The sequence below is a fragment of the Meleagris gallopavo genome, chromosome 14 (assembly GCF_905368555.1).
Source record: "Meleagris gallopavo chromosome 14, MGAL_WU_HG_1.1, whole genome shotgun sequence".
Taxonomy (NCBI): Eukaryota; Metazoa; Chordata; class Aves; order Galliformes; family Phasianidae; genus Meleagris; species Meleagris gallopavo.
In genome coordinates this window covers 12917846-12942619 of record NC_139417.1, presented here as the reverse complement: position 1 = coordinate 12942619, position 24774 = coordinate 12917846, and the positions used below count along the sequence as shown (strand labels likewise).

The window sequence follows — 24774 nt, the reverse complement described above, 5'->3', positions numbered from 1 at the left end:
TGGTCTGCTTAAACTAAGAAGGCATTTGCTGCTCCCTGATGCCTTTCTCTCCACAGACCTGGTGACAGATGCAGTCTTGGCACTGCAATAGTCTACTGTGCCCCTCCGACCAGCAGTCCATCCATCTTCTGGACTGCATCTCCTGATGCCCCACTCTCTCCCCCCTTCAGAAGACAGAGTGCTCTCAAAGGCAGGAACGGCCACAGCGTAGGCTAAGAAATTAAACATCAAAACCATTTCAACAGAAGACTTTTGACTGCAGGACAACTTATTTGCTTATAACCTCTCCAAACAGGGTTTCTGACATTTCAGTTTGGCATTGACCTTTTGCTAGTTCTCTGAAGAGATGCCTTTTATAAAGTATAAATAAAATAAATTGCTGAAGGTAACAGCTAGTGCTTTAAATACCACTGCTTGGACAGTGATTAACAGCCAACAATATAGTGAAAAAGATAAAAGGTTGTATCCACGTATAAATTCTGGAGCTACATCTATTCAGTCATTTACAAAGCAGGATGTGTTTGGGCTTGCAAAGTGTTCATGAAGCTAGAAATGCAGACACCAGTCTAGTTAGGTCAGATACCTAATTCCAACTGACTTTTCAGCTTTTAACCTGATCCTTCCTTACACCACCCTTACACCAAGAGCAGAACACAGAGCTACTGAAATGGGGCAGTGCACCATCTGTTCTTTGCCCTTTCAGAAGAGCAGCTATTTCCCTCGGCCAGGCTGCCCTACAGTGACACCCATCAGGACTGCCCAGCAAACCAAATCACTGCAATCCTCCAACTCACCGATGACACCACTTCTGAGTCAGATTTTTTTCTTTTACAACCTTCTTGACAAAGTAAACCCCCTTTTTATCATTAGCTTAAATATTTGCAGTTTTAAAATACATTTTTGAAAAACATATCGATGTTTGGAATTAACAAAATTGTGGAAGAAGCTAGTTATTCAAATCACTGTCAAGTCCCAAAGTCTCACCAAATAGAATCCATTTCCCCGAGGATAGATGGGGAAGCGCTGAATTACTTTGTACTATGGGCTTTAAAAATAACCGTACAGAACCTGCCTAAGAGAGAAAGTCATTAGGAGCTCACAGCTGCTACAAAGATCACAAGCTAAGTGACAGAGAAAAATTATCAAGAGAAATGCTATACAAACAGCAGATGTATCAGAGTTCAGCATTATGCAGACGTTTCACAAAGGAGATGCACTGCAATATTCATATCTTCCTCAACATTTACATTTTGAAAGTGCCAAGTATACTGAAACCTTGAGTGTTTTATAGCTTTTATATCCACATGACACTCCCAAATAACAATCACTTTTTTCTCCACAGGGAGAAATACACTACATTCACATTCAAGGAGATGAGCTGAGCAAAGACAAAGAAGAATCAGGCAAAACTCTCAGCTGTTCCTAATAGAATTTTCATAGTTCCATTTCTAACACAGAAGAAACCCCACACTACAGTGTGTGCTTCCCCTAATGCCATTTGTCAGCTCCAGTAAACAGGTGATTTCTCATTATACATCAGGCATTATCAGTGCAGCCTCAGTCACAAATGGCAAAGCAGCATCACCTACCTCTTACTTTCATTTAATGCCATTTTCTTTTACCTTTTATTTATTTATTTTTCTGTGTGTTGAAATTATGTAATATCCTTGCTGTGCTGCTCGAGGTCATCCCTAAAAAATGCTCCTCCGCTTCTGAAAAGCCTTACTTCAAACACATATTGCTACAGAACTCTCTTCAGACGTTATTAGCATTGAAATATTTATGCCAAATGCAGTGCAGATGAATCCAGTAAGGTTCTGTGGAGAATACTCTAGAAAGTTAGAGAATTTAATAGGGAATTACATCCCTGCTAAGGAATTTTCTCTGACAGTTTAAATACTACATAGTAAATGCATCCCTTTCTATTAAATTCTATAGGATTCTTCCATAAGGGAATTGTTGGTAAGGTTAATCACTTTAATTAACCTTTTTATGTTGATGCCGACTGTTTTCTCAGCTGTACGTGTTCCCAGCTGGCCAATACAAAGTTAATAGAAGAGGAAGATTAAGGGAAGATGGTGAAAAACACAGCAGTGGAAAAGAAGGTCTTACGCTGTGAGAGCTGATCCTCTGAAAATACCTTTTCTTAACACTGAACGTTTTAAATGAATTTTAATACTCTGGAAAACTGCTACAATGGTGGATTCCTACCCTGCACACTGCAGAAGAACAGCAAAAGGAGACTGTTCAAGAAAAGCTTCCCCTTGCCAATGTACCTGCTTTTTCCTTTTCCCTTGTCTTTTTTGACATCGGTGTAGAACAATAAAAGGCCATTTCAAGTTCAGCCTGCCTGCTCCAGTCCACGACACAAAGAAAGCATTGGGGCACTGCGGCTGGCCGACCAGAAGGGGTCAGAGGACATCCTCCAGCTTCCTGCTGGCTGGCAAGTCATTCATCTGCATGTAAGGCATCCCCATGTCATATCATTGCTACAGCCTAAGTTTGCAGGCAGACTACCAGGCCAGGTCTGATCCCAGGCTGCTCACTGCAGCCTTAACAAACTCTGCAATTAGCACATAACTGCTTTTAGCACCTCAGAGCAGCACAGTGCCCCTATCACTACGTGCATTATTCACCCTTTCATCTCAAAGGAACTTTTCAGCTCTGGGCTCTTTTCTTCAGTTTCCTCAATCCTGCTTAGTCTCTTCTAGTGATTGTAAAGGTGTGCTGCTGCTCCTCGTGTTTAACTCTGCAGAACACATTACTGTCCAAAGATAAATGGATAAAGGATCTCATTCTGTCCTTTCAACTTATCATCGACAACCCAAGAAACCAAAGTACATCGTTTCAGTTGACTGTTAGTTACTGTAAAAAGTGTTCTAGTCTACGCTATTATGGCTAATTTAGCTTTTAATTATATTGTCCATGCTAATGCTAATTGGAATTTGATACACCCAGGTTTAATGACCCATTTTCATTGCCTTTCTGAAACAAGTTAAAGATTAGTTTCTTCTAAACTTCAAAGAATTTCCATTTAAGTGTAAAATCAAACAGCTCCAGCATCTTGCTGGCAATATAAGGCTCTGAGCAGGAATTTTTGCTACAGTGACTGAGCAGGAACTCAGTCTCTTGATTTGGCCTTATGCAGTGCTGCTGTTGTTTCCCATTAGTTCATTAAGGAGATGTCCTAGGAGGAGCTGAACTGTAAAAGCCTATGAATAGCAATGAGCAGGAGTCATGAACAAAGGAAGGATCCTAATCTGAAGGGCTAAATTAGAGAAGATCCATCGCTACGTTTTGATATAATTGTGGTATTTTTCATTACCAAAGCAGTTCGTTCATCCGCCCCTAAGATCATTTTTGATCTATTATTTTAATCCCAAATTAGAGAGTTCTGTGGTAGTGCTCTTGCTGTTTCTTTCATCACAGCAAACATGAGGATGGCACACCAATAGAGACAGCAAATAGCATCTGAAGATCTCCCACAGGACCAGTGTAGATTTTTGTAATAATTTAGCACTAGTAGAAACTCTCTGATGGCACTCAAGAGAGAGGTGAGCTGGGGACAGCATAGACAGAAGGGGAAAATAAATAAACCAAAAGGACTGACTACCGGAATAACAGCGGAGGACTCATGAATAAAGAGTGAAAAATTGATGCAAGTGTGAGCAAGTTGGGACCACTGAGGTGTGTATGCTGCTGGGCTGTACGCCCAGGTGCTGCCTGCAGATGTGAGAGCAGAGGATGGTGGAGCATCTGCTCACTGCATCCTGCCCTTCGGTAAGTATGGAGGTGGGAATATGACCAAAACCTCACACTCCTCAAGTGCAGCTATGGTTCCTCTGAGTGGGGCTTCTAGGCATAGACTTTTGAGAATATCATTAGTGACAGCCAGCCAGGAGGTATTTAAGAAGTGTGTGGATGTGGCACTAGGGGACCTGGTTTAGTAATGTGAATGGTAGGTCAGGTTGACGTTTGGACTTGATGATCTTAAAGGTCTTTTTCAATCTAAAAGATAGAATGGTATCTGAATTTCTTTTGCTGTTTCTCTTCAACTTTATCTCTTAATTCATGCCAGCTTGTTGGTCTGGATCTGGCAGTAAGCTAGACTCCAGGAAGGCCCTCCTCTGCAGGGATCCTTCATCCTCCAGCTGCACAGCGCTGCTTCCCTTTGCTTTCACTGCAGCAATGCACAGCCTGAGAATACCTTTAATTATGGCAGTTTTAGGTCAGGATTCTAAAACATTTCCCAATGCAGCAATGTTTGCTAGCAGCATGCTTTTGAAATGGCATCTTTCTACTGCCAAATTCCTTGGTGTAGATACAGTAATAAGTATGAGTCTGGTGTACGCTGCGTCTAATCTGTAAAGGATGCCAGTATAACTACACAGCATTTTTAGTGTCTCAAGAAATGTGCAAAGCGCAGCATTATCTCAGTCTTCAATGCAGCCCTTCATAAGAGAATAACATTCCGAGGTCGCTGGTTAAAGAGAGCTAGTGACCCCTGCCCCGAGTTGCAATAACCATGAGAATAACGCCAGCAAATCCCTGCCCCATCACTGAAGATATGGATTTGTTATTTTCGTACACTTTAAGACATTTAGAAGAAGGTGCCACTGGAGTATAAAGATATTTTCAATTTATGTGATGAGGGAGCTAGACAGCCTGCCTCCGAGTTCAGCGAGCCTGTTCAGACTCCAAATTGGCAATGATTCATTGCACTCGGACAGCCACAGGCAGGAGAGAGGTCTGCAGAGACTGCACTCACCCACTCTAATCGCTCCTGCAGCAGTGCTGACCGACCCACTCAGAATTTGGGGGGAGGTAAATAAAATCATCGGTTCTCAGAAATCCAAGGAGGACATTATAATACGCAAATTCATAGTTAGCTTTGGGGATGGAGGGTGATTTCTTGGCTTAATGTTCCATTCTCAGAGCGAAAGGACATGACTATGAAAAGAAATTACTGTGTTCTTCCAGAAACAGGCCAGGAGGAGGGAGTGGAAAGCTCTACTGTGGGAGGTGGCACTTCACACTCTTTTTGATACAAGAATTTGGAGGGCACATGCCCTGTGTAATGAGACTGAGTATCAGGGGAATAGAAGATGGTGAATGTGACACCAGTTTTGCAAAAGAGAATCAGAAGGGATTTCAGGCACTACAGCCCACTAAGTCTGACTGGTCTATGGGGAAAACTGCTAGACACTATAATAAATAGCAGAGTTAGTGAGTGCCTCTAACACACTGTGGAGAGGTCCCTGAGGAAGCCCATGGGCAAGGACAGTCTAGAAGAGAGCCACATATATGGATTTCTGAAATGTTTTTGAAAAGGCCTCTCAGAAAACATTACTCAAAAAACGGATCTGTTGTGGAGCAAAAGGAAAATTCCTCTTGCATATGAACAGGTATTTACCACGTGGGAATTGTCAGTGTTCACATTTCTCCAGTGGGACGTCATGGGGACCTAATCTATTCATAAATGGACTGCAAAGGAGACAAAGTGTGTTTATAATACAAAATTATTCAGGATAATTAAAAAAAAAAAAAAAAAAAAAAAAAAAAAAAAAGCTGTTTGCTAAGGAAAGCAGAATGATCTCCCAATACCAAGTGGCTGAATGATAAAATGGCAAATGAAATTCAATGTTGATAAATGCAAAGCGATGTACTTGAGAAAAACAACCCTAACTATATATACACACTGACAGCTTCTCAATTTGCTATTGCCATTCAGTGACGAGACCTTGGGGTCACAGCTGATAGTTTTCTAGAGGTGTCAGCTGAGTGCTCAATAGTTGTTAAAAAACAAATAGTATGTTAGGAAGGATGAAAGTAATAGAAAACCAAAGAGAAAACATCACTGTGCTCCTGCAGAACTCTGCAGTAAATCCACTCATTACACGCTGTGCACAGTTTTGGTCTCCCCACCTCAGAAAGGATAAGGTAAAACGAAGAAAAAAGGTACAGAGTGAAGAAGTCACCCTAAGTGTAGAATGGCTTCCTCAAACAACAGATCAAATACTTTAGATTTCAAAAATGTTAATTAAGGAAGGGATAATATCATACACAGAAGCACAGAGAATCACACGAAGCATTTAAATGAAAAAGGATGTACTTTGTAATACAAAAACTAGGAGACACAGAGATGTTATTAGGCATGAGTTAAAACAAAAGGAAATCCTTTCTAGAGGAACAAATTGTAGAATTCACTGCTGTGGGAAGCTGGGCATTAGTGCTTTTAGGCACTAAGAGTCTACAAGGGTTTGAGAAGCAGCCAGAAATTTATGGAAGAAAGGTCTATAAAAGTCTATTAAACATAACAATGCCAAGAAAATTCCTGGTTACACCTCTCAGCCTCTGCTCAGTCTTGTCCCAGTGCACACAGGGAAAGAGGCACCAAACCTTGCCCCAGCACTGCCCAGTGAAAACATGGCATCTCACCCATATGCAATGGCAAAAGGGCTGGTGCTGCCTGGAAACAAGCCAAAAAAATTCCTTGAGCTTTTCTCAGCTTTAAGTCAAACAAATTTCAAGCTGAAATACAAAGAATTATATCAGAAACTAGCACAGATAATGCAGGAGTGTGGACTTGAGGTCAAAAAGTTAACGTTGCTCAATATTAAATTGGACTATATATTTCTAGCTTATACCAAAAACTGAAAATTCATGGAACTCAAAGGAAATCTCAGCAGTTCTGTACAAAGAAGAAAGCTCAGCTATCACCAGACAAGAAAGCTGGCTACCTGCACTACAGTTACCCACAGGGAATAAGGAATCAGTTTGGATGTACTTCCCATCACAAGATTTGTGAGTTCCCAGTCCTTTTTTCCTCTGCACATGAAACGCTTTCTAAGCACATTCAGGAAAGATCTTGCTGTAATTACACTCATTTTAAGAGGAGGGAGGTAGCATTCATAAAATTTACTTTCACAGGCACCTCCTTCATTTAAAAATGAACTCCACACAACACACAGCATGCTGCCAAAAACACAGGAAGAGATTCACACCAAAAACCAGGCATCATTTCACCCACGGGGTCTGTGAACAATTCTGGCTTCACTCTTCCATCCCATCTCTGTGAACTGTAAGGCAGAAAATGAGGCCCCTGAGGTGTCTGCAGGGCAGAACATAAGCAATGAAAGGGAGCCGGGAGGTTGATCCCAAACAGTGACCTTCTTGTTCCTACTCCCTCTCTTCACTGTGGAAGATTTTGTTTAGTCTTTAGGAGGCAGAGACCACAGCGACAGAGAAAACACAACTGATGCAGCTATGCTGACTTCAAAGGAGATTATCTAAACTTTGAGCCAGTGGGGAGAACAGAATTCGTGTGCAGTGCAGCTGGAAAGTTTAAGTTCCTGCTGAGGGAACCTGCACAACCAGGAACAGGACTAATTGGCTCAAGCCATGTCTCCTGACTGGCAGCTATGGTGTGGCACCCGCAGCAGGGGGCTCTGGGAGAAAGGGAGAAATAGGGCTATTAGAGCAGTGTTTTCCTTCCCTAAAACATGGACTGAAGGTGTCCAACATTCGTTAATAGCAGTGATTTTGTGACAGCTGAAGCAAAGCCAGCTTAAAGCCAGACCAAGTTTACAAATGTGTTGGTGATTATTTTGAATAATTAAATGGTGTAAAACCCAGCTGTGATGAATAGCACTGGGGTCGCAATTCATAAATAATTGAGAAGAGTGAGTTGCATTTGATCATCCTGATCAAATTCTACTCTCTGGAGAATAAATGTTTGTCCTGAATACCATCAACATTGTTAAATGCCTCAATATTCCTGCTCAGCCATCCAGCCAGCAGTCAATTGAACTAAATCACTTTAACACCTTACACATTTGCCTTCCTCATGAATACAAAATGTTTCTAACTTGCACAATGGTTTTTGGGTATCATACAAAGCAGCCACTCTTTATAGACAGTAAACAAACAGCAACGATAAATGTTTTAAATGATCCCATTAAAAACAATTCCCACATACAGTCTTGTCTTTACTGCAGTAAGTAAAGAAGCTGTAGATATTAGGCCACCTATTTTGTTTCATTGCCTTGTTTGTAAGCAGAGCTGCCTGTGTAATTCACATGCACTGCACAAACACACCTCTTTTTGCTGATGGGGAAACCAGTATCCACAGCTCCAATGCAATTTCCTGGGGCTCCTCCTGTTTCTCTACACTTCTCAAAGTTCAGCTTCAGCTGTGATTGAGATTAGACTGAACGCAAGAAATGTCTAAAAACTAGGCAGAAAATACTGAATTCTTAGCGTCCGACTGCAGTCCATCCTCACACTATGTGATGTTTACCATATTTTGGCAGTATGGGTTTGGAACCCAGTCAGTGCAAATTGCTTTCATTTCTTTGGAATTACTTCCAATTTATAGCATATTTATAGGTCAGAATCTGTCCTAAACAGCTAGTAAGATGCAAATTTTAAAGTAGTTAACATTAAGTGAACACTCACAAACAAGTCCTGAAGCCTTTATCTTTTACTGGAACAAAATAACCAATTGCTCCAATAGCAATGGAGGGAGAAGGACTCCAGGAACTGACACAGTGCAAATGGAAGGAACAGCCATCGTTTGGATTTTTTCACTGAAGATCAAAAACTGTTATTGTCTCTCATAGTGAATACTGTTCTGCTCCTTTGGGCAAAGGCTACGTATCTTATTAGCGTGACTTGAAAAAACAAATTCTGGGCCAACAGAACTAAAATAAGCTGCAGATTATAAGAGAAATATGGAGTTGAAAACAACTGCTTGCATCTTCATGTTGCAGGCATATAATAAAAACCAAGTAAAGTTCCCCTTAAAGGCACTAGTTGTAATAGAAGCCAGCTTCAGACCTTTGCTCTGTGGTGCAGAGAAACCTTCTGTAAACATCCGGTCCCAGACTGTTCATACCTGGTGGCAAATTGGTCTTTCTCTCTTTCTTCTGATGCATTTGATATTGCATTTACCTGACATGACAGCATCACGCAGATGTCACACAGCCCCTTACTATTAATACGCAATTAACTTTAGGAAAACAACATTTTGCTAGAGGATCATTAAATCTTACCTCAAAGTCTTCTGAGAACCCATGCTGGTTATTAGAATACAGCTCACTGATGTGTTTAACGAACTGCTTGACTGGAATTGCTTCCATATCATCTGTAGAAAGAAAGAGATATTCAGGATTGCCATTTGTCTCATATGTAAAACTTCAAGATTCGCTCTCAGCTGCAAACATGGGAAATAAAGCACTGAGTGCTAACACAGGTAGATCTGAGTTCCCAGCGGTAGAGCTAGTTCAATATGCAGTAATAAGAAAGCCTGATAAATCTGGACAATTTTGATGTACATTCATATTATATTTCTAATTCTAAGCACTGCAAATATGAATATTGGGTCTATTCCCTGTGAATCTTATTTAAAAAGACCAATTGAAATTCAAGCATTGTTTAGTTCTTGTATGCAGTTTGAAGGTAGCTGTGAAGGGAATGATGAGATCTTCTCTCCTTCCACGTTGTATAAAAAGAACAGTGTAGACCCAAAATAGGAAAGCACAGATCATAATTGCACCCAGTAAGTTTTTATCAGACTGAGCAGAAACGAAGACTTTTCTCCTGGAATGGAGAAATTACTAACTTTTTCCTTTTTACACAAAAATGTATCAAAAGAGAGAGAATTTAGCATGAAATTGGCTCTGAGCAAAAGAACAGGGAACATGACACCCACACGAATTTGAGCTTTCTCTCATGCCAGGCACTATTCATAACACTGAATATGTGTTCACTGGACCACTTGTGCACCACAGTGCAAACGCTACCCCATATTCACTGATAAGTGACCCACAGACATTATCTCAAAAGAAAAAAGCTAAATGCTTCACCTGAACTAAAGACAAACGAGACTATTTCTAGAACCTATAGCCCCAGACAGATCCTAATAAAACCGGAGTGTAGGATGGTTGCCTTATTTCTCACTCTTTCTCTCCAAAAAGGCATAGATGTTGTTATAACCACCGCTGCAGTTGGTAGAAACACTGCGCTTGCCAAGATTCATTAGTTAATATTTTCAGTCTGGCATTTTGAAAATGTAAATTGCTATACAACTGTGATTACTTTCAGCATGTGAAATAATCTATTGCCTGATGGCTACTATTGTCTGACTGCATGATTTTATGGCAACACACTGGTATTTATGTATCCCATTTAATATTCTTCTGAAGATCACATCCAGTTTATGTTTACTCCCAGTAATTCAGTGATGTATTTTTGCTCCCATTTCGCAGCCATATGGTTTGGTACTACAGCTGCATTATAATCTAGATTCCTTTCCTTTTGAACATCTACATTATGATAGAAAAAATCCAAATATTTCTACAGATACTTAGCAAAATTTAACGATAAATAAATAGATGTGACATTTACTGTATTCAGAGTGAAAGATCTTTGGCAGCTAAAACCCCTAAGCTGTCACATATGCTTTTCTTAGCAAAGGGTATGAAGATCTGTATGTGTAAATGAGGTTCTACTTTGGCAAGAATTTTATAGATCCAGCCCTGACAACCTGATTGCTCTCCAGCTGATGGCAGTTAATATTGACCATGTCATTACTTCTCTACTCTTATTTTATCAGGTAGCGCTCTAGGGTGGCTTTTTGCATCTATTGACATTTTCAGATTTCAATCAGCTCTCTTCTATTTTATTTACACGAGCCAATTGTTCAAGATATGTTTGCAATCTGATCACCTCCCGGTGTAGTAATGCTACTTTAATTAACCACATGCTCATTTGCTGAATAATAAAGAATTCAAAACATTTGACAAGTGTATGTTCCTCTTAGTGAAAAGCTGCAGAATGCAGAAATGCTGGCACTTAACAATATTTAAGTGCTAACATTTATTTTGTGTAATACTGAGTATATCACCACCTCATAGCAACATTTGTATTAATATTTTTGATGCCAAGACACTCAAATGGAATGAGCTATACGAACAGCAGTCAGTAGCAAGAGCCTGTAAAACAATCTTTCCTCTCCTGAAAAGTAACATCCTAAATATCCCTGAAAATAGCTTGCGTGATGATAGCAATTTCACACACTGTCACAGGAAAAGATCCATATTTATTATTTTTTCTTGAGTAGTCTAGCCCAGCTGAGACCAACCAAGATCAAGGATTCACTGTAGCAAACTCAAGTGTCCAATTTAATTTTGCAGAAGGTAGAATTTAATTTTAATTGTGATCTGTGAGCCAAAAAATACATTAGAGATAACGCACTCTCCAGTCCATTGAATTCCCACCAATTTCAAGGATGGGTCTGAATCAGAGATCCATGGCAAAATAGGGTTAGTTTTCTTTTATCGTCATCACTGCATGGTGGCAGCATCTCTCCACCTTTTTAGTCACTGTTAATTCACTTCTCTGTTGTTCACTATCCTTGATTTTTCTTCTCCCATTTTCCTCTTCTGCATTTTCTCTTCCACAACAACTTTGACTCCCCCCAGAAGCCATAACCCAACGCAATATCTTACCCTATTTGAGAACATGGGAAACAAAAGGCAAATAAATAGTAAATACTGTTGACATATGAGGTCACTGGGAGACACAGGGCTTATGCTGCTGAAATTGCCCATAAACTCAGGAAAACCATGTTGAAACAAATGTAACGTTTGATCTTTGGAAGATTAGTATCAGAACCACAAACGTTAAAAGCCCAATAAGCACTTATGATTTCCAGTCTTTATACAGCTGGGATAATGTGGCCATGCTGACCATGCAAGGTCTGGCAGGAGAAGCCATCCCTTGAGAGGCCAGGCAGCTCTCAGCTGGTTGGGACATGGCTGCCTCCTGGCTGCTTGCCCATCTTGTCCCCTGCTGCTAGTTGCAAGAAAGAAGCTGTAAGACAGAACCTATTACGCTAACCAATGGAAAAGGGAAGTGTTAATTTGGACCTGTAATTTTCTATTCATGACCTCCAACCCCGAGCCCTCAGCCAGGAGCATTAATTACTCAAGCTGCGGTATACACGCACGCTTACTTGTGGGCAGTTGGTTGGACCTCTGGTGAAATACATACCAATGTGCTCAGTACTCTTAAATGGTATCTGCACTGATGTTACCTGAAGACAGCTTTGACCTTCTCTAAGAAAAGCAACAGATGCAGCTAAATGCACAGAGAATATGCTTTTCCTTGCACTTTCTTCAGTCCAAAGGTTAAACCCCCCCTCCAACTTGAAAAAAATAGATTTCAATGACTATAATTCTTTTAGTCGATTGAAGAGATTAATGGAATCCTATAATGGCTAATTAGGAGCCTAATAGATATTCTGTGCTTATTTCCTTTTGCATCATATCCTTCTTCCCATCCAGAAACCAGAGTGACATTTGATATGGCCTGTATGATGCTTACATTTTGCAAGACCCACACATTCTTCAAAGAGAATAAGGAAATGCTTTAATAACATACCTTCACCTCTAATACCACAGACATAATTACAGCTCTTTCTAGCTTGGATTTAACCATCTGTTGTATCAGTGTAAGTAAAATTACTCTAGATTTACATCATTACAAAATATGAGTTGAATCTGGCACCATACTGGCATGCTCAGACTTTGTGTTATACAGAGAAAGAAGAAGCTTACGTGAAAAGGGGCAAAGGTCTCCAGTACTTTAAGACAACTATATTTATATAAATACAAATATATAAAAACATTATTATAAGCAATATAATTTATAACAAAATCATTTACAGTCAGATACAATGAAGCTGATAGATAAGGCTATCTTTCAGTACTATCCCAGACAATGAAAACTTGGGTGGAATTTCCATCTTCACTTGCAGGTCCAAGTATCTGAATGGAGTATCACAACCACAAAACTTAAGGGGAGCACAATGCATCTCATTTCCTGCTAAAAAGGAGAATGCCAAGAAAGGTGTTTGTTTAGATAGGATGGAAGAGGAAAACCTTCACTTATACCTCATTTTCTAAGAAGTGGCAGCAGACAATGCAGAATGCATACACTTGTTTGGATGACAGGCACCTTCAAAAGAAGCCCAAAGTATGCAGAAGCAATAAAGTTAGGACAGGGTTACATTTAAAGTTTGGGCAATTAGCAATCCTACCAGGAAGGATTTTCTTCTACCTCCCACTTAATAAGCTGCCTTTGTAATGTTAAAGCACTAGAGGCCAATTGCAAAAGAAAAATGTAATACTGTATCAGAGATGGCATTTCCACATAATAAGACCTAGGACTCACTTTGACTCATTTGTAGCCTGAGAGCTCACTGGTTGGTTTGGGGGTATTGGAGTGGAATAGACAGTTTTGAGTCAGGAATTAATACAGAAGGTCAGAAGCAAAACTCTTCTTCATATTACCTTGCCCAGTTTGGAGTTTGGCAATCTCTGAAGGCTTTACATTTGATATACGTGTAGAAGACTTGGTATGAAGACTCTCCCATGTCTTTCACAGTGTGTATAAATGCTTTTGTTTTTCCAACTATTTTCTTATGCACTCTACTAAATCCAATATATTCCTTATATCTTATGCCTTACTTTAACATGAAAACTTTTTCCACCTCAGTCTAACAGCCATTCCATATGTACTAGATAGAGTGAAGGCTTGCAGAGCTATAGCAAAAGCATGCCTTTACGTGCAATACTGCAGGAGAAGTAACTATGTGGAGTGCAATTCCAGCAGATTCATGCCACAGCCAGTAATGGGGCACTCAGAGCCCAAACTTAAATAGGATCCATGCAGCTGTATCAAGCTATATCAGACTGCACACCACACATAGGGATATAAAGCCCCAGTACGTCTTTATCTGGTGTGTCACAAGAAAAGCAGCTGATCATAAAGAATAATGCAGAGATTAATAGCACACCCTTGAGTGAAATTCGGCCCCAGCTGAGGCCAAGGTTATTGAAAATGTCCCATCAAATTCATTGAGGTCAGGTGTCCACCTCTAGAGAGAGGCTTAGAAAAAGACCTCTCTATCTAAGGACTGTAAGCAGACTCTGAAATGCGCGCATTTACAGGAACCAAAAACTTCACTTACAGCTCAGATTTTGGCATTGACTGAAATTGAAATTGAAATGTTTAAGCAGGCAACTCCACTGCCAGCTCGTGCCCTAACTCACGCTAGTACTTGACTCTGCAAGTCAACCCACGCATAAAAATGGGAGGTGCCCCACTTTCTTCAAAGGATTTTAGACTTAATGCATTTGAATTACACATATTTATACAGTCAGAGCCTTTAATTCTGCAGCACATTGGCTTTTCTTGCTTTACTATTTAAAATAAGGATGCAACTGAAGCCATTGTATTTCATTTGGAATAATTAATTTTTCTGACTGATCACATTGCTTGCTATTTAAAAAAAAAGCCAGGAATATAAGAACAGTTTTATTTGTATAACATGAGTATCACTTGATTTATGATACAACAAAGTCATTTAAAAATTCTTAATATTGAGAAGGTCTTTGCTTTCTGTGGAGTTCGTACCTGCATACATACTAAAAAACCAATACAGCAGGTCTGGGTAGAATAAGCAGTGCAGTAGGAGCTCAAAGTACCTGCTGAAAGTGCTCTATAGCTGGCATCATCTCGAAGCCAGTGACCTCACTAATTTAGAGAAATCATAAATTTGAATTTATAATCTAAAAAAAAGTCATTTAGATAAATGAAGATAAATAATAAATTACTGAGAGTTGATTAACGGGGATACTCTTCCTCATTAATGATCACATTTTTGCAGTTATTTGTTTAATCAAGCATTGTTTTTAATAAAAATGTCTTTCAGTGTGAAAAGACATGCGAAGCTGTAAGTACACCTGAGTGTCCTGGAGAGGTAGGAATTCTGAAAGAAGAACACAGAATCCTTTTCTGCAAGATAATCACTGACTTTTGGTTATAATCAAGCCAAATGAATACAAGGGCAAATTTCTGATAAAGGAGAGACACGCGAAAAAGCAGAATATGAAAAATCACCTGTGTAATACTGTAGCTACATTCATCTCTCTTGCTTCAAGATCTTATCTGCTACAATGCTATTAGCTATGTGTCAGTCAGGAATATAAAGATGTTAATGATAAAATTTTATATGTGTCAAAATAAGAGCTCAGTTTAAATCTTCTTGTACAAATCTTAGATCAGGCTATCATTAATTATAAATGTAATAGCAATATACTTTTTTCCTTTAAGCAAAAAACCAATTTCAATCCAAGAGAATGAAACAATGAGGATTTTCCATTAGCGCAGACATTAAACATGATCTTATTTGGTACTGCCTGCTAAGGAGCACAACTCCAATCTCACACATATCCATCCTCTGGTCCCAGCTGTGCCATTAATTACATACACTTACTGCATTTAAGGTTTAAGCACATGGATGTGCAACTCTGGAGCTCTCTGCAGTCCAGCATGACAGCTCTCTGAAAAGGATCTGTTCACATTCCAGGTGGCCACCATAAAAATGTGTTTGGGTGATTCAGTAAACACATGAAGCCTCCATTACAAGTACCACTATTAGATAGCTCCCTGGAATTCTTCTGTCCAGTACAGGAGCAGAGCTGGTGGCAGAGAAAAAAGGAAGGCGAATGTTCCTTAAAATACCTTGATATTTTCTTAGCTCCAGAGGACGACTGTTTGCAATACTGCATTCATGAATTTAATTGAAGCTGAAGATAGGTACAATTCACAATATGGTGCTGGAACATAAATCCGCAGGGAGCAGAAAGCAGGCAAAGTCTTAAACAGCTGAAGAGCACTACCTCTGTACTCAGAGAAAAACTTCATGCCCTTGAGAAACAAGTCCTCAGCTGCAGCTAGCATGTCCCTCTGTACCTCAGCAGTCCCTAGCACAGTGACTTACAGAGTCACAGTCCCTAGCTCTGCTCCTCTGCCTTGGGATGCACCTTGAGACAGCCACATCTTAGCAGAAAACAGTGAGACACAGAGGCTCAGCTGGGAACCTGCAGTTTCCTTGTAGAGTGAGATATCTCTTCAAGAAGTACGACAGTGTTTCTCCCACAGATTCTACCACTAGCTATTTTAAATATACTAAATCAGAAGCTCAAAGACTATTAAAAAACAAAACAAAACAACAACCCTAATTTATTGCAATGCAGTATGCAATGTGATCCAAGCACTGGGAAGTGCTTCTGAGTCTCACAGTCTAGACACAGCTGAAAGGACTGGCATCACATCTGAGACATTTTAGTTATATTAAAAATGGTGAAAGACATCTGGAACAATATGCTAACTGAACCAGCTGCATGGGCCAGCTGCTCTGTTCTTTACGAGCTGCGTTTCTCTGGACTGGCTTTTTTTATGTAGAGTTTTGAGCTTTGCCTTGGTGTCAGTCCTCACCTATCTCTGTACTGATCTCAGGACAAGTCCTGCTGACAGCAGAGCCTCAATGCCTGTCGTGCCCATGGGCTGGGAGACGAACCTGGAAAGCCACAGCACGTTCCAGAACAACGCATGGACCAGAGCAGAAATGCTCTGACCAAACAACAGGGGGAGGATGAAAGAGGAATTGGTGCATATTCCAATGTTTGATACTATCTACGATACACAGAGGAGCACTTCTGCACTGCTCTCATGGAGCAGGTTTTGCAGTGAGAACAAAGGAGGACTGATGGGAATGTCCTTTGTTTTGCAGTGTGTAAAACACACAGATTTGCAGCTATGGTGCTACTGTTATTCCTATTCAACTCCACCAAAATGGACTAAGTGCAGGTGCAATCCAACTATGGAAAAATAAACAAATGGGAACAGGAGCTGGTTTGCTGAGGGAGATCTTGCCCAGACCAAGTGTTGTAGTGAAGATATCCATACAAAGATAACGTACATGTTGCCAAAATGAACTGGGTATGTTGGGCAAAGAAAAAGGACATAGAGAAATAATTTTGTTTAGCTGAGTTCTAGGGATGGTTCAGAATTCTGCCACTGATTATAGATATGTCAGTAAGGCACAACGCTTGTGTGAGTTTACATTTACTCCTCAGCTGCAATATTCAGTGGTTGACTCAGTTGATGATATCTCCTTTGTCCCACGTTTCTCTAGATCAAGTAGCGTAGATAATTATGAATAATGATAATGATTTGGGTCTCAGTGCAAATTCGTACAGCTAACCACATGCCTATGGGTGATGTGGTTTCATGAACAATAAACAAGCGTGTATGCCATGGGAAGTCACACAGATAATGAATAAAACCATTCCTTTACAAAAAGACTTTTTAGATTTTGGATCTGAAAAGTTGTACTGCGTACCTCCTGGAGGCAGCCAGGAGATTGGCTTTAGAGTTCATAGATCTAAGGAAATCGAAGGTATGTCTAAGTAAGAATAGAATGTAGCAAAGAAAAAAAGAATGAAAACTACTTCTGAGTATGCCAGCAATGTTCACAGGGCAGAGCAGAGCAGAGCAGAGCAAAGCAACCAGCATCACTTCCAATATCCCTCAAGCTGCTTCAGGACATCACTGTGCCTGCTGTCTGGGCCCAAATGTGGGCAAGGATGAGCTGACCCCAACCTGCCCAGTTGTCTCCAGCTACATCTCCCTGCATGCTGTGCATAGGCCCTGGCCAGTTTGTAGATGTCTTAGGCACACTGCTCTGAACTGCCATCAGCGTTTCTGCTTGCATATAACTGAGAGTAGAAGTTGGTCCACTAAACTGTAGGTGGTAGATGCATGGTTTCACAGAGATCTATTCCAATATCTTTTTTAAGGTTTATTGTCTAAGGTTTCACAAGCTAACAAGATCACTTCAAAAAACATGCTTTTGAGACAATGCCACTTATATTTTAATGTTGCAATCCATGTATCAAAATAACACTTTCTCACATGCTTTGGCAGCTTCCACCAAAAAATTCCAAGGGTTCATCAATTCATCAGTTGCAATTAGTTCAAAGGAGAATTTTGCTATTTAATTTTTTGAAGAAGTTTCAGTGGGCGGCCTATGCAGGAGCAGCAGCTAATGTCAGAGAAGAGTATCATTTAGCAGTGAGAGTATCGGGGGAAAAAGGTGTTTTCTGGATCTCCAAACATAAGAAATGCTTAGGAGAACCTCAAGATATTTTCAGGAAGTGTCTCCCACCTTTAGAAAAAGGCAATATAGCTGGAATTTATGTCTACTAACTTTGAGCATTATTATAGACCACCACTACAGGTAGTAGTTAATAAACAGGGAGGCACTTCCGGAAGGCACTTCCTTCCACTGTGTTCAGACCAACAATGTAAATTACAGAATATGACCAAGAAATTCAGAATACCACCTTGAAGTGACAAGTACAAACATTTGATGAGCTGAGGTCAATCCAACATTTTGGGTACATTAATCCCATGCATGAAACTAAGCAACATCAAACAAGTCAGTGGCTGCAAAGGCCATTATAACACCGAGCTGTTCTCTGTCACCACTGCTTAAAGGGAGCTGGATCCTTGATAATTCCCAGTGGAAATGCCTCATTAATTGAATACAGTGCTAAACCGTGCTACCAGCTTTGCTCTCGACATAGCTAAGGGGAGAATTTGACCTTTGATAACTTGATTAATACCAAATTAACAGATGGTTTTGAACCTCACTCAAGATTGTGTGCTTATCCTTGTGTCTTGCTTTCCTCTCTGAGACCCAGCGAACACCACCTCTGCTCACAACAGAAGTGGGGGGCAAACGCCCAAATCTCAAGCGAGCAGTGGAGCTGTGCATTCCATGTCCCCAACCCACCCCAAAGGAGTGGTTGGTTTCACTTTGAATGCAATGTGTTGGTGTTTTTAAGAAGTGTTGCTTGTGCTTTTGACATTTTACAAAGGTTATTCTGAAATTTCTATTAAAACAACATGGGAGAGACGCCTATGGAAAAGTACAACATTGGTACTCACAACCCCATTACAAAGCACCTTCTATTAAATGCAGCAGCATCAATACCACTATTTTTTTAAAAACACACAATTTATCACAAGTACAACCTTTTCTTCTTTATGTAATCAAACAAGACTTCAAATAGAAAAAATAAAGGGATTAAGTCCACCTTACCTGGAATAGGTATGATGGGAATACTTTCATTGGGGACCACACGGGGTGAGCTGCTGTCTTCCACATAGAAATGGGCAGTCTGAAAACACTTTCTGTTAAAGGAGAAAAAAAGAAGAAAAAAGGTTCATGGTGTGAAAAAGCCCAAAACTTTTGCACGTTTGGCTTCTCCACTTCTGCTCCATACTTGCAGATGTTACAGTTTTAAAACATCAGTAGATAACATATTTGAGTTTTCAACAGTTTCAATTCTAATTCCAGACTCTGGTGTGCTCTAATTCATTGACAGCTGACATCCACCCACCATAAGTGCCACTGCAAATTATTCTGAGATACCACTGAAAATGAAAGTGTACTCACAGAAGTCAGCAGTTGCAAAACAGGTTTCAAATACATCATTCAAAAACTGTGCACAAGAATCATTCAGCATACAACTTAAGCCAAATCCACCTAAGACACAACATTTCCAGGCAACATACACTTACTGTAAAAGTTTCTGCTATGTAACAGTGGATAGTTGGTAATACAGCATCTTTAACTGCTGCATGTCACAAAAGTTCTGCTGTAAAACTTATCCTTCAAACATTACTATTTGTATTATAAAACACTGGAGCCACATAACCCTCATCCCATCCTCCTCCTGCAAACTTGCATTACTACAGAAAAACACACCAGACGCTTTGCTTGGGCCCCAGGACTCATCACTGAAAAGGCCCATAAAGAATAGGAGAACTTAAATCCACCTGACTTTCTTTACCTGTATTTAATGCAAAGCAGAGAGCACAAGCTGGTCATCACAGAAAAGGTACTGAGCAGAATAACATGAAGAGATCCGAGGAGACTCTGCATGGTGATGTTAACTGAGGCAGGGTTTTCCAACACCAGCGTCACTCCTCATTGCTGACTTAATGAGCTGCTTGAGGCTGGAACTGAATATTTAATGAGCCTTGCTTGGTCTGAGCAGCTATTGTGACAAGAGAAGGGTCTGCTCTCATCTGTCAGGGCGCTTAACAATGGCTTCCCATGGCAGAGAGATGCCCCTCCACAGCCCCTAATGAACTGCTCAACACCTGGGCAAAGTTTGCAGGCGACCTTCCGAGCTGCGCCTTTTGTCAAGTGTGCTGTTTCACTTGCTGAAATGTATTTGCATGGAGTGGCTTACAAGTTTCTGCCTTGCAGTCTGCTCCTCTGTAATTTGGGCATTGTGCTCTACACAGAGAGCCCACTCTGCTGAGCCGGCTTTGCTGACATGGTGCAAGCAATTTGTGCTGCCTTTGTTTCCAACATCTATATGTGCCAGAGAGCGAAAAAGTTGCTGAAAAGCAAACCACTCTCTTAGGCAAAACCAGAAGCTAAAATAACCATGGGCACTTGCTTTCTGCTTTCTGTGCATTTGTACTTTGTTCTACACAATCACAGCGCTTTATAATGCGAGCACATGCTGCAGCAGCACAAGTACAACTTAAGACAATACAGAAGCAGGAGAGAGCGTCTTTCACAGCATGGAGTAACTGTCTCATAGCAGCTTTCTATTTTCAGACACGACATCTTGCATTGTGCTGAAGTTAGTTATTTAGTCAGTATGCTTTTGTTAAGAAACACCATAAGGTGAGTTCACACATGAGGATGCAAGATGTGCAGGAGTCTCAGCATTTAAGCACGACGGTTAAACTCCCCCCACCACGCTTGCTCCCCATTCTCATTTTTTTTGGCAGCCTTTATTTTGGACAATGCACACCCTGGGGGCACGCAGCAGAATAAATCAGTCACACAGAAAGAAGAAACTATGAATATGAAACAGGCAAAACGTTCCTGATTTTGATATATTTGGGGCTCTTTCCCTTGAGTCAATACTACAGAAATCCTTGAACTGCTTCTCCTTGTAATGAAGGCCTTAAGAAGGTGTTTGATAAAAGGACAGACCTTTACTTAGGGATTTACAGGATTTTTTAAAGCTGATGATGCTTAAGAAAAGCAATTATTTTTTGTAATTTGCTATTTTAGACTCTGAGAGACTCTGATAGGCGACCATTATGTTTTTTTAATGCAGCCATAAGATAGCTTTTCCTTAATAGCTTCAAAACATGTAATTGTATTGCATAATCACATGGTGCGATACTGTAAAGCCCACGGTGGTGATAGCTGAATACCCAGTGCAGCATATCTCTGCTGAGCACAACGCTGGAATAACAACATATTAAATGAATATTTCACACAGTAAAGTTTGCTGCAATCATTAATGTCATTAACAATTCTGTATTTTATGCCTGGTAGACTTTCTGTACTGTTTTTGAAAAGACAACCACCGCACAATTTGAATAAAGGTTTTCTCAGTTACAGACACCAGACTAAAGCACACCCTTATACACACATATCACACAGCATGCCAGATACTGGCATGTTACATGAAGACATGCCTCACAAACTCCTTTTTCAACCTGCTCACAGCTGCTCTAAGTTCTCCATGTTTACCCCTGAGCTCACTGAACACAGCCTGCAATGTCCACACCCCTGGTGACTCCCCCATCTCTGAGGTTCCCGGTGACAGCATGAGGCAGCGGCGATGGGACTAGATCCTGACAGCAGGACCAAGTGGACTAATCTTCAAAAGACCTTTTCCAAGGGGCTCCACAAACTCACTGCATGAGTTTTCCAGCAAGTTTTGCTTACTGGACCTCAGCCTTACTCTTGCACCTCTCCTCTGTGCAGCACCAGAAGGGAACATCCATCCAAGGGTGCCACACAGATGTCTCCAAGCCCTGAAGTTTGGGTTATGGCCATGTTTCAGCCTGAGTAGCTAAGCAGTTGCCCGGATCCAAGAGGAGCCTCTTGCAAACTCATCTAGTTTGCAGTAATACATACTGATAGCTGGGATCCAGGCTACAGGAAGCCAGGTCAGAGAATTCAGTATCTGCCTTCTTCCCCAGTTTAGGCTGCTGCTTTCTATTTCCTGGCACGATCCTCTGCCCATTACCCTTCTCCGTATACAAACCTTAAGTGGCAGCAGTTGCTAAGGCTACAAGAGGCTGCAGTAAATTTGTGTGTCTATGGGAAGAGCTGCAAAAAAGTAGGGATGAGAGCAGAAAATTGCTTGTTTCAAGTCACTGGACAAGCGGCCATGGAGAGAGGTGGGAATGGATGCAGGGCTAGACAAGGTGTAAGTCTACAACTGCTTTCATGATGAGCACTTCAGCTTGTAATTTCTAACCTATGTGTATACATGTTGGGATGTTTGCGCCTGTGTGTCCATTTGCTCAGAAAACCAATAGAGCAGAAAGAAACACAGATTTTTTTTTTTCTTCCTATAGAAGCAGTCCTTACTGAATGAGCAATTTGGACGTCAATAGCATCCATGATGATTACAATTTTAGCAACTGAAACACTAATTTTAGAGTAATCCTACATTCAGCATTGGCTGAGGAAAAGCAAATCACAGCTTTGATTTTTTACTTCCAAAACATTTCAGAGCCCCCACATATTTTCTGCACCATACCTAAGAGTCAGTTGTCTCTGAAATACGCCTGTGTGCAGTGAAGCACACCGTTTTCTCTAGCCCCATATGCTTTTTTGGCTCCTTTTCCCTAGGGTACAATAACCGTGCGAGATTGTGGCGATCAGACACACAATTGTCACATATGGACAGAAAGGCAGAAAGTACAACACTGCGAGATTAGCATCTCCCTGGAGAAGAGGCAGAGGCAGGGGCTGGAGAGCAAAGACAGCATTAGGGAGCGCATCCCCCTGCCCAGAGTCTTTTTGCAGAGACACTGACAGCGCTTTATTAAAGCAAACCAGCAGAACGTTAAATGCAGAGCAGCAGCACCTTATTATCACACTGCAGGCAAAAAGAATATGCCGAGAGATGGTCCTGATTAGCTGGGTTAGATGCTTGTTCCATCTCCGCTGAACAGAACAGCAGATTAGCTTCAGTGAAAGAAGAGATGTCTCGTGAGATTTTGACACTCCAAAAGGGTTTCCTTGGTTATTAGTTAATAAAACTCAAGCAGCTTCTCCTTTATACTCATCTAAAAGCGAGAGAGAGAGCCAGATCACACCACAGCCTGAAAGCATGGATGCATTTTATTTTCTCGTAGAAGATAATGCCTTTGTGTTTAGTTAATTTTGCCTCCAGTACAAACACACAGCGTGTGCTGCAGTCCATGGAGGGTTGGGAATAGCTTGGAGGGCAGCATTTGGCCTTTGCTCCATGCACTCAGCCTTGCAGCATCCCCTGATCTGTGCTGACAGGCGAGGGACCCATGCTGCCCAGGAGCAGCTGAGGCAGAAGGAGAAGCAGCAAGGGATTGCTGTGGTGGGGCAATCAACTGCCTGCACAGTGGCTCACTGGCACCGTCAGAACAGCAGCTGAACGTGGGAAAATATCAAAGAGGAATGCTTTGCTTTCTGGGGACATCCAAGAGCTGTGTCCTTCCTCACATGCAGAAGTGAGTGGCATGGTCATCGATCACTTGTGCGTGAGGGATCTGCTCTTTCTTTCCACAGAAGTTTCTGTTGGCTGGAGCCAATGTGTATTCCCTCCCCAAGGCTACACAGATTTATTCTTTATTTCTGTAATAGCACCAAGGAACTTTATGCTCCTGGTTTCTTTGCAGCTACTCTATTCTTGGGTCATTACCTCCTAAGGCATGACCAATTTGGAGCAGATGGCTCAAAAGGGTCCTGGAAGCCTATTTACTGTCATCAGTGTAGGGCAAACCTTGTCCTCTGGGTACCCTTCTTCCAGAAACAGCCTCCCACAGATGGGAACTCTGCAGAATGTACATTTGTTAATGAAGAGGTGCTGCAACCACCCCACTTTCACACACAGCCTCTGCCTTATGGGCAGGACAGACTGAGCAGAAGTCAAACCAAGACCTACAATGGACCTTCATACCAGGCTGCACAGGACATGGCCCGCTCTTTATTGAATGCAACCTGGATACAAGCATTCATCTACCATGCCCCTCTATCCCAAGGGGGGCTGCAAATAACGACCAAACAGGGCTACAAAGACAGGAAATTATCCCTTTCACTACCTCTGCGCATTCATTCTCACTTTCAATAGAAGAAAAGATGCTTCAGATTCTCATTGAACTGTTTTGCATGTTTTCCAGGAGAAACAATTAAGATTGGTTTCTGCTGGCACCAAAAACAGAGTATGTATGCAGTCAAGTGTACTAGTAACACATGGCTCTGCACTTTAAACTAGCTTCACTATTCCTTGGCAAGCATTTGTCACTGTCAGAATTGGCAATGACTCCTCAGAAAAGAGCCGCAGACTACGAAACAACAGAAGTGCTGCAAATCACAACCATGTCACCAGCGGAGCAGTGGATGGGAGCCTGGACAACAGCTGTCTGCAGTCTGCACTGCTCTAGCTGGGGTCATCAGTCACTGATTTTTATGAGCAATAAAACTGACTCAAGCGCTCAGAAGAAAAAGAGAAGAGAAAACCACACAGAAAAAGCTGATCTTATGAATATGAATAAGTGAGCAGCATGGAGTACTGATACGCCGTTCATTGTATCAGAGGGACATCTGCATTTACTCTTTTTTAGCCAGAAAAATGGCTTATATTGCTCCAATTTTCTACAATTATTTTCCTTCTCAGGTCTTAATGCTTAACAATCAGAATCCGAAAGCTTTCTACAAAAGAACCTGTGCTGTGCTGGAACAGTAATGCTGTGAGGGCTGACTGAAGTTGAGCTATGGGAGGATATCCAGAGCAGGAATGCATAAAAATTAGGACAGCAAAGGAA

General features: G+C 41.1%; 1 protein-coding gene across 1 annotated transcript in view; it reads right to left on the bottom strand.

The window, feature by feature from the left end:
- The window catches only part of PTPRG (protein tyrosine phosphatase receptor type G), a 380711-nt gene that overhangs the window by 19722 nt on the left and 336215 nt on the right, over positions 1 to 24774 (bottom strand). The window contains exons 14-15 of the mRNA XM_085235527.1: positions 19019 to 19110; positions 9054 to 9145 (exon numbers count right to left, since the gene is read on the bottom strand). Of these exons, the coding sequence (XP_085091653.1) occupies positions 9054 to 9145; positions 19019 to 19110 (184 nt within the window). The remainder of the gene's footprint in view (positions 1 to 9053; positions 9146 to 19018; positions 19111 to 24774) is intronic.